The sequence below is a fragment of the Canis aureus genome, chromosome 28, assembly GCF_053574225.1.
Source record: "Canis aureus isolate CA01 chromosome 28, VMU_Caureus_v.1.0, whole genome shotgun sequence".
Lineage (NCBI taxonomy): Eukaryota > Metazoa > Chordata > Mammalia > Carnivora > Canidae > Canis > Canis aureus.
The window spans coordinates 18,491,830-18,507,924 of NC_135638.1; the positions used below are offsets into that span (position 1 = coordinate 18,491,830).

The following is a 16,095-nucleotide window of genomic DNA, read 5'->3' on the forward strand; positions in this document are numbered from 1 at the left end:
CACACACACACACAAACTCACACACAACACAGGCAGAGGTTGTCCGACTTCAGTTCTCAAAGGAGCCTAAGATGTTTTTGTTTGTTTGTTTTGTTTTGTTTTGTCGATTAAAACCATATCAAAGTTATGGGGCAAACTTCCAGCACATCTGTTCTGGATAATATTTCCATAATCATTTCCTTCCATCGAACATCTCAGCAGTACCAAAGCAACGAGCCAAGGAGGAGCAAAAATCTTATTATTAGGCAGTAACAACACTCTCCAATTCTTTTCTTCCTTTCATGTATGATAAGTGAAGCCAATTAAAAACTTCTGGTGGAGTTCTTTCAATTAACATAAAGGTCCTTTGTACTCAACAGCTCGAAAATGGACACTCACCTCTCAGCCAAGTGCAAATACGGGACGACCTGGGGTCTGACTCCTGCCAGGTCCAGGCCGCGCCCGACCTGGCTCCGGAGGCGGAGGCGGAGGCGGAGGGCGGAGCGGGCCACAGGTGCGACGTCCGGGGAACACGCCGACCGCCAAGTTCCAGGATGCCCGTTGCCCTGCGGCCAGATCCCTCCCACAGGGGCTGCTTGGTCCCGCCATCAGGGCGCTGTCGGGAAGTGGGCCGAGGGGCACCTGGGGGAGCTGACTTCCGCCGCGGGCCTCCGCGCCGGCCCCGCACCTCTGGCTCACGTGGCGGCCTCCGCGGCGAGGGGCACCCAGGAGGAGGAACCCCGGGCCGGGAGTGCCAGCATCGCGACTGCGCACGCGCGGTGCTTGCTGACTTGGCGTTCAGGCTTCCCGGGACCTTGCAGGATCTGCGTGCGTTGCGAAGAGCGAGGGCCCCCCGAGGGCGCCAACTTGAACACCCAGAGCTGCGAGGTTCCCTCTTCCTCCTCCTGCTGCGACGGAAGTGCTAAAGCCACGAACGCCAGATCTCGCGATACCTCAGAGCCCACGCTCCCCGGACCCCAGAAGCCAGCGCGGGCAGCCCGCGCACAGGGAGGCACGTGGGAGTTGCGGTTGACGGGCAGGTGTCAAGGCCGCAGGGCCTTACCGAGTGTCACGGGATGACCCTTCCGGACTGAATCCACGAGACACAGTGGCAGCGCCCTGGTGCTTTTAAAAAATTGAAACTGAAAAAAAAAAAATAATAAAAATAAAAATAAAAAAAATAAAAATAAAATAAAAAAATAAAATAAAATAAAATATAAAATAAAATAAATAAAAATAAAAATAAAAAAAATAAAAATAAAATAAAAAAATAAAATTAAAATAAAATATAATATAAAATAAAATAAATAAAATAAATAAAATAAAATAAAATAAAAAATAAAAAATTGAAACTGATCTAATTTAGCCTTGAATTCTATTATATTGGTGAAACGATCACATTATTTGGCTGAATTATTTCTTCAGTTCCTGAAAATTATGGTGCCAGCGTTGAAATAGCACCTCGGATAACTGTTTTAAGTCAACCTAAATAATAGGATTCTTCGTGCAGCACATTAGTTTGAACTCCAAATCTGAAGTCTGGTACATTTGCAAAACAGATAGCTCTGTTTGTTTAGCTCACTATGTTCCAAGAGTTTACAGTTCTTTTTAGATCATTTTAGAAGTGCTAGAGAACTCAGTATTCCAAAATATTGAAATATCTCCCAAATATTGAACTCAATATTGCAAAATGTAATATTGAATAGAAAAGCATACATTATAATGAGCCAATTATCTTAACAGATGAGGAGACAAATCTTGGAGAATTCTGCTTTGCGTGAAATACACAGATCACTTTTATTACATGCAGATATTGAAATACTGAAATATCTCCAAATATTGAACTCAATATTGCAAAATATAATATTGAATAGAAAAAGCATACATTACACAGATCACTTTTATTAGATGCAGATATTGAAGTATTGAAATATCTCCAAATATTGAACTCAGTATTGCAAAATATAGTATTGAATAGAAAAGCATACATTACAATGAGCCAATTATCTAACACATGAGGAGAGAAATCTTGGAGAATTCTGCTTTGTGTGAAATACACAGATCACTTTTATCAGATGCAGAACATTAAAGAAATAACACATGGTCTGGTAAACTGTAAAAGTTGAAACAATAATGTTAATACTATTTTATAAGCATTGACCTCTGTTTTATATCCACATTTAGAATGTTCATCAATGAACTACTTTCATTAGTTATAGTATCTTCTGCTGTGATAATATGAAACAATATTCATTTATGTCATCAAGAATAAAATTAAGAACTGTTGGAATATTCATTTAGCAATTTTGACCATTTATAAAATGTAAAAATCATTGTATCTCTGGGGTAAAAAGATAACTGTTAAAATTCTCAAGGAGCTTATCCTTAAGTTTAAAGAACTAAATATAATACAGGGCAAAAATCTAAAAATTAGTATGGTCAAATTAAAAGGGCATAATAGAAAGCATTATTTAATTCTTACCAGGAGAATTGCAGGAAGATTCCTAGAGGATTTCACTTTAAGTGTGAAAGATCAGTAGTGTAGGATGCCAGATACATAGTTTCGCCAAGGTAAATAACAACAGAAATTATTATATTAATAAGAAGAACTAACATATATTGATTGCATACTATGTGTTTGATGTTAAGTACATTTTGCATAATATCTCAATTCTTGGAGCAAACCCTATTAGGTACTATTCTTTCCATTTTTCAAATGAGGTAATTAGAGTGTAGAAAGTTAAATAATTTACTCAAGGCTGCATCTTGTGTACAAAAGCATAGGCAAGCAATATATACAAGATTACAGGGGTTCTTAAATGTTTTTATAAGATGATTTGGTTTTCCTAGGAAATAGAGTAATTCCAGTGAAAAAATTAAAGATGGATTGCAAAGGAATGGAAAGAAACTAAATGAGGCTCCAGTTGAAGACAATGTAATAGTATAGGAAATTTATGATGAGCATCTAAACTAAGGACATTTATGAGAATCTTTATACTGACAAGAAAATATAGGGCTTCCCCACTGGGAGGGGGAAACAATGGGGAGCAGAAGATGAATATGGGTAAAGTTTTCATTTCAATCATGTTATTTAAGAAGGTGTAATGTGTCTTTCGGGAAAAAAATGTTCCCACAGATCTGCTTTAAATTTTTAGTTTTTTAAGCTACAGATGCTTAAGTTTTGACTACCAAATTTTGAACCACTTAATTTCTGGCCAGTGCTTGATAAATGATCATGATATTATTTCTTTACCATTTACTCTCCAGCAAGGTCTATATGAGCCTCTCTTGTTTTTCCATTATTCAGTTCTCTTGTTTTTCCAGATGCCTGTATGCAATTTATCTCCCTTTTATCTGATCCTAAACACGTAGTCATTTATTTTCTGAAAATATATGAAGTATTTATTGCCTTGTCAATTTTAAAAAATTACTTTACATCCTTCAGTCTTTCCTCGTTTTATTCAAATTTTCACCTGATGCTTCTAAATAAGTGATTGTCTTCTCTTTCATTACAAACACCTAAATAATCAAGTTGACTTTGCAGACTTCTAGTATTAAGGATGTTAATCACATTAATGTCAATAACCCCAATTTAAAAGACTTACAATAATTTTAATTTAAAATTATTTCTAAATCAAAATAAGGAATAAAGGGGACTAAAAATATTTTGAAACATGATTAATTTTAATATGTTTACAGGGAAAGAGTAAATTCACCAGCAGAAAAAAAAAATACCAAAATTAACATTTTACAGGTTTTTAGTCTCAAAGCACAATACATTTTTCATAGAAACAAATATATCACCATCATAGGTACCATAATATGGCAATATTTATACACAAGGCCATTTACCATTAATAAAATCAGTGGCAATGGTGATGCAATACATTAGTTTATCTTTGTTAAAATTTTGCTATCATACTTCCTGGCCTGCAGGAGTATTTGCCAGGATACAAAAGAAAAATGTGTGACCTCACTTTGAACAATACATAGAAAGCTCTGGCTGCCTGTGCTTAACCCTAGATTTACAATATTATCACTAGGAATGTTTCCATACCACTACTCTACCAAGGAAACAAATAACGCATTCCACTTACTATTAAAGCCATTCCCAAGGAATCAAACATTTTAATAGATTCATTTGGATATCAAGGTATTATTTTATACAAAATAAGAAGTGCAATATTAGGACATAATATTTGATCTGCCTAAACTTAACAGAAGAGAAAAACTATACAGGTATTACGTGGAAAACAATTTCCCAATTTCAGATTATTTGGAGTAGGTAATGGCATAGTATTGAACTGGGGAAAATGTGATAATATGGTTCTTTTCATTTTTCAAGAGTTGATTTTTTTTAAATGCACCAGATGATTTTCTGAGGACCATTCACATTCAATGTTTAGATTCATTTTATTAGTGGCATATACAAAGCACCATATAAAATAACACGTGAAATGTAGAACAATCATGACTATGTAATTAACTATAGAAATAACTGCTAAGAAAATATAGCAATATTTAACACAGGATTTCTAAAACCATTACATATTCATTACTTTCCCCAAAGCTAATACTGTCCCATGTTTAATTTTTACAGAATTTATCTATCAAGATTTATATGCATTTGGCACTTTTGGGGGGGAGGGCTGAAAATAGTTGATATCTTCTGTACAGTAATGTTACAATTTTATACAAACTTTAGAAATATGGCATTTGGAATAGTCTTTAGGATCCTCTTCCAAGTGTTCCACTTCACACAACAGCAAATACTCTGAATGCCTTTCCTCCTGGAGGATTCTGTAAACTGCAAAAAAATACAGAAAGTATACTGATGTCACCTCCACACATAATCCTCCAAATAAATCATGCTTACTTATGACAGTCAAGAAAGCAGCTCTATGAATCCAGATGACCAACTTTCTTAGGCTACTATAATTTATAGTTATTGGAAAGCTTGAGTGAGGATGACATAATTCTTTAAATCTTGGCTCTATACTGGGCTGTAAGTTTACTAAAATTTAAGATGCACAGTGGTAATAATAGTATTTTATATAGAACTTAACAGATTCCAGATCATGTTTTCCTGAATTACCACCTTTCATTTTAATAAAGCAGAGTTAGGCAGCTGTTATTCCATTTTACTGGGGGAATATTGAGATCCAGGTTTACAACTGACCAATATGGTTAAAAGTTTACTGCAAGTTAAGAGGATAGTGATACTTAAGCAATATTCTAGAGTACTATTATTTTTGAGCACCTACCATGAATTTCCCAGATTAACAGATGCTAAAGGCAAAGCTGTCTTTTTTTTTTTTTTTTTTTACGGTGGCACTCAGATGGTTATGTGGAAGGCAATCTAGATACCCTGCAAAGCATATCCTTCAGTATCCTTTAGAGAAACTACCGTATATATAAAACTTCCACTGGCAATTTTAAATAACCCAGTAAATATCTAAAAGTTAGGGATTTTTCAGTATCTATACAATATACATGAAAGTTAATGTTACTTCCCCACGTATAAATGATTTGAAAAATGTGTATAGTTCTTTGCTCTTAACTTTTTAAAGATACTTGATAAAGTAAGTTATATGAATTTTCCTAAACCACTAAAATATATAATACTAATGGACTGAATAATATGAGATGACCAGAAGGTATTCATTTATGTAATATTAGATATCCAACTTCAATCAAAAAAAGAATATGGTTCTGGGGAAAATCAGACTCATTCTTTTGTCAAACACTTTGTCATATAACTGGATTAGAGAAATATCCAGTGCCCTGCTCACCTAGAAAGAATTACATATAAAAACTAATCTAGAAAATCCAAAGAGGATGAAAGAAATTTCCGTATTATAAAATCAATTAACAAAAGAGTGGTTCTGACTAATAATCCGATTTTCATGTTGATTTTTATAAGCCTGTAAGAGACAGGCACCTCTGGTACTACAGCTTCTCCCATTCCTGGAAGACCAACTATTTACACAGTATGCAAAGGAAACACACTGACGCAGTCACATAACTCCAAACCCATGCTAAAATGAGTTGGTTATAAAGTAAGCATAAAGGGGTGTGTGTGTGTGGAAGGAGAGAGAGACAGAGAAGGAAAGAGAGAGACTATAAATATATAAAATACATGTGTACATTTTAAATTTTACCTTTCTGAGAAGATTCCATTCTGAAAAGAAGCAGTGTAAGTCTTTCTTTTGTCCACAGGCATGACGTCAACATAACCACCATGATTTCGAACCACCCCAGCATGTACTGCTGCTCTGCAGATACTGGACAGCTGAGGGGATGAGAAAAATCTTTTCGTTATTAGGAAATTCCTGCTGAACTTACCCTGACTACTCTTCTATTAGGCTGAAGACACTGACACTTGTCTCTATATGGATATTCAGCAGTTACAGGTTGATGTTTTGTGCATAAAGGAATGTTTCAAAAGTCACAAAGTTAAAGCAAATTCTGAACAAGTCTGAAGCAGATCTTAAGGGTGGCTACAATGGTAAAATCCTTTCATCATTTAATCTAACAAACACTTGCCTTTCCAAATAGCAGGCTTTTTCTGAAATGAAGCAATCAGATGCAAATTTGCCTCTTTCATCTCTTGAAGGGCCTATTTATCATTCTTAAATTTCAGCCTTGCTAGTCCCAACTAGAGTCACTGTGACCAAATGTTCACAGGCTTATTACCTGTACCTCATTTATGTTTAGTTTTGACTTAGAAACAGATCATAGCTCTGTATATCTTTATGGTCCCTTTTCCAAAATACAGGTATATGTTAAATGGGGAGTTTTCTTCTATGAAATAATGTAATCTACTCAGAGAAAATTTGCCCAAGAAGAAAAATATAAAGAACAATCATAGCTTCTTATCTATATTTGCAACATCTATCACCCTGGTTTAAAGGGTCGGATATAAAGTACTAGGAAAGTGCTATGATTATTTGTTCCAGTTATATAGTCTTAACTGAATTGGATTTCTACGGAAGAGAAAATAATTTTCAGGTCTATGGATTTCTAGAAGTCGACTCTTTTCCTCTGCCCCATTAAAGTCTTTGCCAGATTTTGACATTTGCTTTAATCCTAATGTTCTACTGAAATTTGTCAATAGCTGAATACAGCCTGAGGAAATTCCACAAAATGAAACACTTGAACTGTTTCGGTAGAAAACAATCCCCCTCATATCCGAGGGGTCTTTTCTGATCCCACTGGTGTGTTCTTTTTTTATCTCTATGCACATGTGAGTGACTTAATGTGCTTTTTTTACGTTCACATAAGCATGTGCATCTTACATGACCTTGCTTTATTACTGTGCTCTGAACTTTGTGGCATCAGTCAGAACTTATTAGATCAGAGAGAGCCTGAATGCCAAGCTGTTTAATCCTTTTCATGTTTTTGCTATATCACAAAATACCATATATCTAAAACCTCGTATCCTTACTCTAAGGAGGCATTTTATTCAGTTTAAAGTCCCTCATTGAATTAATGTTTGTATCCAATATGGTTCATAAAAGATGAAGTTAAAAATAATTCTGTACACATTTCAGTATTTATCTTGTTCTGTTAAAAGAGTATTATCAGCATTTTCCCTAAGGCAATAAAAGTGCTTAGATATAGCATTCACTAAATCCAAGCACTTAATATGTTTTGAAACTATTGTTTTGCCCATAACTATGCAGTCAGCAGGCATTCCTATTTGAGTTCAAAGGTCAGAAGAGATTTTCTTTTTACGCCGCACTTCGTAAGAATTAATATATCATGAAAAAAAATTTATCTGTGAAAACACTGAAACATTTTTAATGAATTCAGAAATTAACTTTATTTGTAACAAATGAGAAAAGTTCAAAGGAATAGAAGGTACAAGTTGTAGCCATGTAAACAGAGAGAGACAGAGAGAAAAGTGGGGAGGGATGGAGAAAGAAGATATCTTTCCATATCTTGTATTTAAAGAGATCATGTATTTTGTGGTGGGTGGAAAGATTGGCAGTTAATGGCTGAATCTCCATCTGACTCTGTGCTGACCACACATAATAGTTATCTTTGTATTTCCAACTTACTCTTAAAAGGATCTACATAATAATACATAATCAACTCTGCATTGCATAATAATACATAATCACCTATGTACTGCACTAAGTAGGAAGATAAAATGACCTCAAGATATAAGTTCTAACAAAACATTAACTCTAGAAAAATAGATGGCTTATAAGCATAGAAGTGTATAGGATATTTTGAAAGATTTTCATCAGGCATGACTAAAGGGACAATCTAAAAAGAATACCTTTTGAAATCTCTGATGATTCTAGATAGGCTTATTCATGTACATTTACCTTTTTTTTCTTTTCTTTTGTACCTTTTTTGTTTTCAACACATATTTATGTGCAAGGTATGTGCTTAATTTCTAATGTCACTGTGTTCTCTAAGTTTGTTAAGGCAGGATGTAATTATGTCTTGTTCACAGGCTGGCACACATCAAATTGTTGATGAAAAAGTGGTGCACAAATTGCACAGCTGTCACCCTCAAGGAACTTCAAAATAATAAGAGATGAAGAAACAATCATAACACTAACAGAATCAGCTAAGTGCTAACAGGAAAAAAATAGTCATAGGGGTTGAAAGACAGGCTACATTATATATGTATTAGGAGATCCCGCAATACATTCCACAGAGGAAGTGGCAATAATTTAGGATGTGAAGAATGACCATGATTTTAACTAACAGAAAGACAAGAAGATAAGCACAACATGAGGACTAATAAATTAGATACCAGCAAGACATTTCAGCTGCAGATAAGTGCAAAGCTGAAGTCTGGGAGGGATTCAGATGTGGAGAAAATTTCAGAGCTAAAGCTGAACTAAAAACAAAAAACTGACCTCAATGAACTCACCAACAGAAATAAGGTGGTAAATACTATTTCGGGCCTCTTTTCACAAACCTATTTCCATAGTACTCTATTGCATATGTGCTTCAAGAATGTATTTCCTGAATTGGTTTTTGCAACTCTCTGGTTTAGGAATTTGTAATTTTTTTTAAATGTCTGCCACATAAAATCTAAACTCTTCACCATGCATTCAGACTCTCCATTTACATGTTTCAAGACCCAGACCCCCACCATCTCTCACACAAAATTGGCTGCAGTCCCTTTGATCACCTGCTCAGAGATAAGCAAATCTATGTGTTATGCATGCATCTCACCTGCTGTCACTTCTTAGTCTTTGTAGATGCCATTCATCCCACCTAGAATGTGTCCCTCATCCAGTTTATCAACCCATACTTGAATTCTGGTTCAAAGAGCACTTGTCCATACTGAAGCCCTTCCAGCTAATTATCCTTGTCCAACTCCGTAATGTTGTCTATTATAACATCCTCTCAAGTGGTTTCCTTTTGGAAGTATTTTAACATATTATATGTGATTGATTCTATGCTACTTAACTGCTCCTTTGGCAGAGAAAGATATTGTTTATACATTTGACGATTTCTTAATTATCAAGTTAACACTGCAAATTACTGAAGAACCAAAAGGAAGATTTAAAAAAGCAAAATGAACTTTTCCTTCGGAAGGATGTCTCTGTACTATTTAGTAAGTGTCTGATGTACAATGTATGGGTAGGATATAAAGAAAAATATAGTAAAACAAATTATTATGCACTCATAATAACAAATTATTATGCACTCATAATTGCAAAAGGATTGTCATTTTCAGTGTTATTGCTGACCAGCTTCTCTGAGAATGTCTATCAACATAGAATCTGTTCTCTTATTCTATGTATAAATGTACATACATACATTTAAATGTATATATACACATACATACACGAAGACAGAGCTGCATAAATTAGGATACTTACATCAGAATAAACTCTAGTTCCAATTACACGAGCATAATGTGGATTTGCCTGCATACAGTTACGAGGACAGTAGACTCTGAAAAACAAAATACACATATATATTTTAAGTAGCTGGTTATTTCAGTCATTCTTACTAGTAAGGCCACAAACAGGCATGCACAATAGTTAGCAGCATTCTCAACCCTTCTCATCTTTTTTTCTTCTGAAATAGGTCAATTTTACAAGCCAGGCAGTATATGCAATTGCTTCTGCTTAATTTACCCACTTCTAGCTTTTGGCACAAACGTGTTCTTTTCTTTTTTAACTTAGCCAGGAAGCTTTCTAATTTAGGGATTAAGCAGAAAGAAACATCAGGGTGCATCTCAGAGTATCTGGGAATTGGTTTCCAACGTGTCTGTAAGAATTTGGTAAACAGATAACTTGAAAAACTGACTCATTGTCTGCCTCATACATTTCATAGTTTCTTTCTTCTGTGTTCACACCTCTGGTATGTGGTTTTAATTATGATGATAAATTATTGACTCCCAAATTTATACCTTCAGTCGAGACCTCTTAATTACAAATTTGCATGTCCTATTGCTTATTCAATATATCCACTAACCCTAATAACCATTTCAAACTCTAGTCTTTATCATCTGGTGTCTAGCTTACCACTATAGGTTCTCCTATGATCTCCTTGCTTCCAACCTTGCCCCGTCTATTCTTTTATCCCCCTACTTAAAGCATACAGGTCCAAGCATATCATTCCTCTGCTCCAAATACTCCAGTGGTTTTCCATCTTATTCAGAATAAATGACAAGATCTTTACAAAATGGCCAATAAACCCTGCATATCCTGTTCCCCCACTACCTTTCTGATCTTATATCCTCCTCTTCCACTTTCTCCCCCAGATCCAGTCATACTGCCCTAATAGTTATTTCTCAAACGTACAAAAATAGTTTTTGCACTTATCTTTTCCTTTGCATGGAATATTCTTTCTCCAGATACCCTACTGCCTTACTGATATCTGATTGGCTTAGCTCATTTAAAAAACATATCCAAAGGCCTTTTATTTAAACACAGGGTCCAATTATCACTGTTCAATCAATTACATGTTTAAAAACTCACTCCAAGAGTTTAAGAAGCTATCAAATGGAACTTTTTTTTAGCAATGGGCTCTTTGATTCATACATACAGATACACAGACACTCATGAACTAAAAAGAAATTAAAAATTACAACTGGAGAAAACAGAATTCATTTTAGTAAGTAGTAAATCAGAGTCTCAGCAAAATGACTACATGAAAATCCTTGTGTGATAAAGGAATCAATGATTTTCCCAAAACTATTCCAAAAAAACTTCAATTGCAACTACCTTTTCCAATTGAAGCTATTCCTTCTTAAGATAGCTCTTAAGAAATAGCTGCATTTTGGGACCCTTGCGTGGCTCAGTTGGTTAACTGTCTGTCTTCAGCTCAGGTCATGATCCCAGGGTCCTGGGATCAAGCCCCATATTGGACTCCATGCTCCAGGAGTAGTATGCTTCTCAGCTCTCCCTCTGCCACCCTTCCCCACCCCACGCTCATGTTTTCTCTCTTTCTTTCTCTCTCTCTCTCTCAGATAAATAAAATATTTAAAATAAAAAAAGAAATAGCTACATTTCTTATTTCTAAAATTTATATAACATTGTACACTTTAGCATATACACGTTTCTTATAACAACTAAACTAGAACCATTTAAATATAAATAATAAATGAGTCTGAGTTTTTATAACCTTAAAGAGCTGACTTTTATAAAAGATGCTATGGGGATTTCTATAGGAGGAATGTTGTCCCCGTTGACTGCAATGTTTCCTCCAGGTGTTTGAGAACAGCTGGGCATTCACTATCCATCCTGTAGTCATAAAATCATCTGCTCTGCCTTTAGGATCACACTGTGCAAGCTCTACCTTGACTATACTTAGCACTTAGTTTGTGAGAGGCAAAGGTCAGTAGCTCCAAACTGAGTTAGCTTCCACTTAGGCAAGTTCAGGTCAAAGACCGAAGGAGATTTTTACTTGCTTGTGTTCTACTCCCTGGTTTTAGCACATTATGTACTTCTGAGAATGCAGATAGTGACCTGGTACACGTTCCTTTATACACAACTCAATTGTTATAAGTATTGATTAAAAATTTTGATACATTTTAATGATACCTGCTTTTACATCTTGAACACTCAATAAGTTTCAAAGATAGAGTTCTTTATAAATATATGTAAATCAGGATATGATTTCTGCCCTTCCTCTCTGTGCCCCCATCCCCAGGCAAGGAAAAAAAAAAAAGATTTCTAGTAACACACACAAAACATATGATATTTAGAAGGTTATGGTATTAAATAATAGAGATTGCTTATTCGGCGCTCTTTGCCTGCTAGGGAATCTCTCAAGGACACAACTGTACAGGTAAATATTGTTTCTTCATCCTTGTCTTGAGCTAATTTCCTTTCATGTATTTGCTCTTGGCATTTTCTCCAAGATTTATGTCCCAACTTATTTAAGTTACATGAAATTCTGAAACAGATGTACCAACCAGATGGTTCCCTAAAAGTTATAAACTGTTATATAAATAATACCATGATAGCATGCATAATTTATGAAACTGTTAAAAATTTTATATAAGAAAAGACAACCCTTGGTTTTACTAGACTTTAAAAGAAAACAGGAGGGAGACTTTCCAGACTACTATAAGGTCAAAATTATGTATAATTCATACTTCTACCAATTTGTTGTGTGGATAACAGTATGAGGTAAGTTTATTTTTTTTAAGATCGCATTTATTTATTTATTTATTTATTTATTTATGAGTACCCACACACAAGGGGAGGGGCAAAGGGACGGAGAGAGAGAGAGAGAGAGAGAGAATCCAGAGCAGACTCTATGCTGAGCATGGGGCTCAATCCCACTACCCTGAGATCATGACCTGAGTGGAAATCAAGAGTTGGATGCTAAACCAACTGCCCACCTAGGCACCACGACTAAATTTAGCTTTAAAAATTTCTCTCTTGGGGAAATATTTCCCTTCCTGGAGAAACCAAAGAAATACGAAACATTTATCAATATTTACATCAGTGATTTTTATTTCTTTTGGAACAATATTGCCATAAATTTTTCCACAGATATTAAAATAACCATTTACTGAGCATTTACTAGAAGGAAGCTTTATGCTGTGATGCTCTACTGAGATTTTACTTACTATTTGGTCCTCATAAGCCTGTTCACATGGCAGAGATATGGCCTAGTAGCACACTGCATATAGCAGGTATTTAATAAATATTTATAAATGGATGATTCTAAAATATTTTGGGTTTTTTTCATATCTTAATGGTAGAATTTACCAGCTTCACCTACTTGTAAGTAGTAACTACTTTTTATATCATCAAGTCTTTTATTACCTTATGAACAACCAATCTCATTCTTTAAGCAAAACACTGCTTTATCTTTAAAAAGCTAAGTGATGAAGCTGTTCCAAAATAAACTTTTCCACAAAAAGTGAGTTCCCTCAATTTTTAGTAATTACAGTTTATCAATTACAATTCTATCTCTAAATCTCATTACTAGTTCTTGGAATTATCATGTGCTTTCTTGGCATTAATGGAGGAAGTGTGGATAGAAATAAGACTGGATATGAAAAGACATATTTCGTCTTTCCTATGTATGGTTATGACTTATGGTCATAATACTTCTAACAATTTTCACCTTTGTGAGGTCAAGATAAATGAAGTACTTTTCCACTATTGTATAGTAGATAAACTCTATTATAATTTTCAAAAAGATAGTAAACAAAACAAAAATAAAAGAAAGGAGGAAGATGGGCTTTTTGACTTACCAATCACACTTAAATTTATCCAATTTAGGAACTGGATGGCAATGCTTAAAAATATGTTACATCATTGTAGGTGTTGTAGTAATGACTTGTGATAGACCAAATGTTGGTGTCCCTCCAAATTCATATGCTGAAGCCCAAGTCCCAATGTGACTGTATTTGGAAATGGGCCCTTATGGAGTTAATTAAGGTTAAATGAGATTCCAGGAAAGGAGAGTCTTCTCTCTCCTTCTCTGTCTTTGTCTCTCTTTCTCTCCATCCCTAACTCCCCTGCCTTGTGAGAACACAGAGGACAAGGCAGCCATCTGCAACAAGGAGAGAGGCTTTGGAAGAAACCAAACCTGCCAACACCTTGATCTTAGTCTTCCATCTTCCAGAGTTAGGTAAAGATAAATTTCTATTTTTTATACCACCCAGTCTGTGATATCTTGTAAGAGCAGCCTGAGCAGACCAAAACAAGTCTTCATGGCACAGGTGAACATACAGAGTATACCCACAGCCCTGGTAGTATGAGAGAGCCAAAAGCACTCTGGTATTTGCAGAAAGCAGACTTGAAGTGCCTAGAGTGCAGAAGTTTGTGATGAACAACTGCTCCCTTCTGCTTCCCAGCTCAAGACTAAACACCTTTCGTATCTGCAGACAGCCGAACTCCAGGCAAAAACAGGTATCACAGAGTAAGAGCCCCATCAATGTATATTCACTGGTCAAGAAGAATGAGAAAATTTAGAAAACATTACCTTGGACAATGTGAAGCAGGCTTATGAAACGGACAGAGCTGTTCCACAGTTGTTTCACAAGTGATAGCCTGGACTAAAGAGTTGAAACAGGAAACAGTAAGCAAATCTTTGGTAACAATAACATGCAACATGGTCTTAAGAAAATAAGATTTAAAAAAGTGCTAACCTGTTACTTTAGAGACTGTGAAGGAATTAGCAGACTGATATTTGCTGAAGATAAAAATATAAAGATGTCAATCATTTTTTAAATGAATCATCATCAACGTAACTTTTGGTATTATTTAGGTCTATGAATACTTTGTTTCTCCTGGAGCATTCTTACTTAAATATATAAATAAGCAGCAGTATAAGATTGCATCATCTATTTTAAACTAAGTTGATATTATCTTCAAGTAGGAACCAAATCAATGCCAACCAAATTAATCATTCTTGATATTGGAGAATGGTCTCTTCTCATGATCAATCTCAAAATGTATAAATAACAGCATAAAAACCACACAGATTTATATCTACATACTTGTTTTAATTAAAATTTTTAAAGTTAAAATTAGAACTCTAAACATACAAATTCTGTCACCATAGAACTAAATTATTTAATCTCTCACAATAGTAAATACAAGGTAGTATTGTGAAAAGACTACTGAATCATCAGTACCTTAAAGGAGCGTGTTTTATTCACATTTTTGTTCCCCCAAGTATCTTGTAAAATATCTACAATGAATGAACTCCCCATTATATGCATTGTGCATCATTAAAAAGCAGGGATAGAAGAACAGGTAAGCTATTATATATCCAAATTTTAATTGGTTTATTTATACCCAGATTTTCAGAAAAATATCTATTACTAAGGCTTATTTGTGATAGTATTCTAATGACACACTCTTCACATTTCAACAGTTTCTGTTATAAATACAATAAAAAACTAAGTTCACACAAAAACAGTAAATAGGATAAATATTCCTTAATCCAACACCCAGTGTTTGGTTTACTAAAGCTAATAACTTTAATTATTTGTTGAAGGCAATTAATAAATGCCTGCTGAATCACTAAGCTAATCAATAAATGCTTCTATAAAGTTTCACTTAAAGTAATCGCTAATGACTAAAACCACACATAAAGCCTTTGAACAAAATTGTATACATTGAATGTCATTCCACCAAATCTGTAAAGGTTTTTAATAAATTCTTTCTTATCATTGTGAATCCTCTACTTGTGGAGTTTCATGCAATTCTATACTTAAAATAAACTATGTCATATATCTTAAGCCATTCCATATGAGGCTCAAAGTTTGTTTTTTTACATAGAAGAAAAACACTACAAAGCTATTTCAAAAGGCCACATTGTTCTAATTTCTATAGAGTATATATCAAAATATGTAGTCTTCTAAAATATGTTTCATATATTTAATACAAGAAACATTTCAAAAGTTAATGCTTTTATGTTGAGTTAAATTACATTGAGATGGACAAGGGTACATGTATATGACATATTAGAGAACTTTTCAGAATGCTCTTCTACCTATTAATCTATCTCATTAACAAAGTTACTGTTGCATAAAATAAACCATTTTCCATAAGAAGGGCAAGGAAAATATGCAAATCAATGAGCCTTCTCTGGAGTATTTTCTTTCACAGCTGAATAATCTGTTGCTTCACATCAGGAAAAACTGTAACTTGTACATTCTTA

General features: G+C 34.7%; 1 protein-coding gene and 1 long non-coding RNA gene across 3 annotated transcripts in view; both read right to left on the reverse strand.

Moving 5' to 3' along the window:
* The window catches only part of LOC144300480 (uncharacterized), a 118,189-nt gene extending 117,296 nt beyond the window's left edge, over nt 1–893 (reverse strand). For both annotated transcript variants that reach the window (XR_013367156.1, XR_013367155.1), the window contains exon 1: nt 379–893. This is a non-coding gene — a long non-coding RNA (uncharacterized LOC144300480). The remainder of the gene's footprint in view (nt 1–378) is intronic.
* A 972-nt stretch (nt 894–1,865) lies between these two features.
* The window catches only part of CRISPLD1 (cysteine rich secretory protein LCCL domain containing 1), a 48,119-nt gene continuing 33,889 nt past the window's right edge, over nt 1,866–16,095 (reverse strand). Inside the window, exons 11-15 of the mRNA XM_077876514.1 lie at nt 14,576–14,619; nt 14,410–14,482; nt 9,834–9,909; nt 6,141–6,271; nt 1,866–4,786 (exon numbers count right to left, since the gene is read on the reverse strand). Coding sequence (XP_077732640.1) covers nt 4,735–4,786; nt 6,141–6,271; nt 9,834–9,909; nt 14,410–14,482; nt 14,576–14,619 — 376 coding nt within the window. The 3' untranslated portion in view covers nt 1,866–4,734. The remainder of the gene's footprint in view (nt 4,787–6,140; nt 6,272–9,833; nt 9,910–14,409; nt 14,483–14,575; nt 14,620–16,095) is intronic.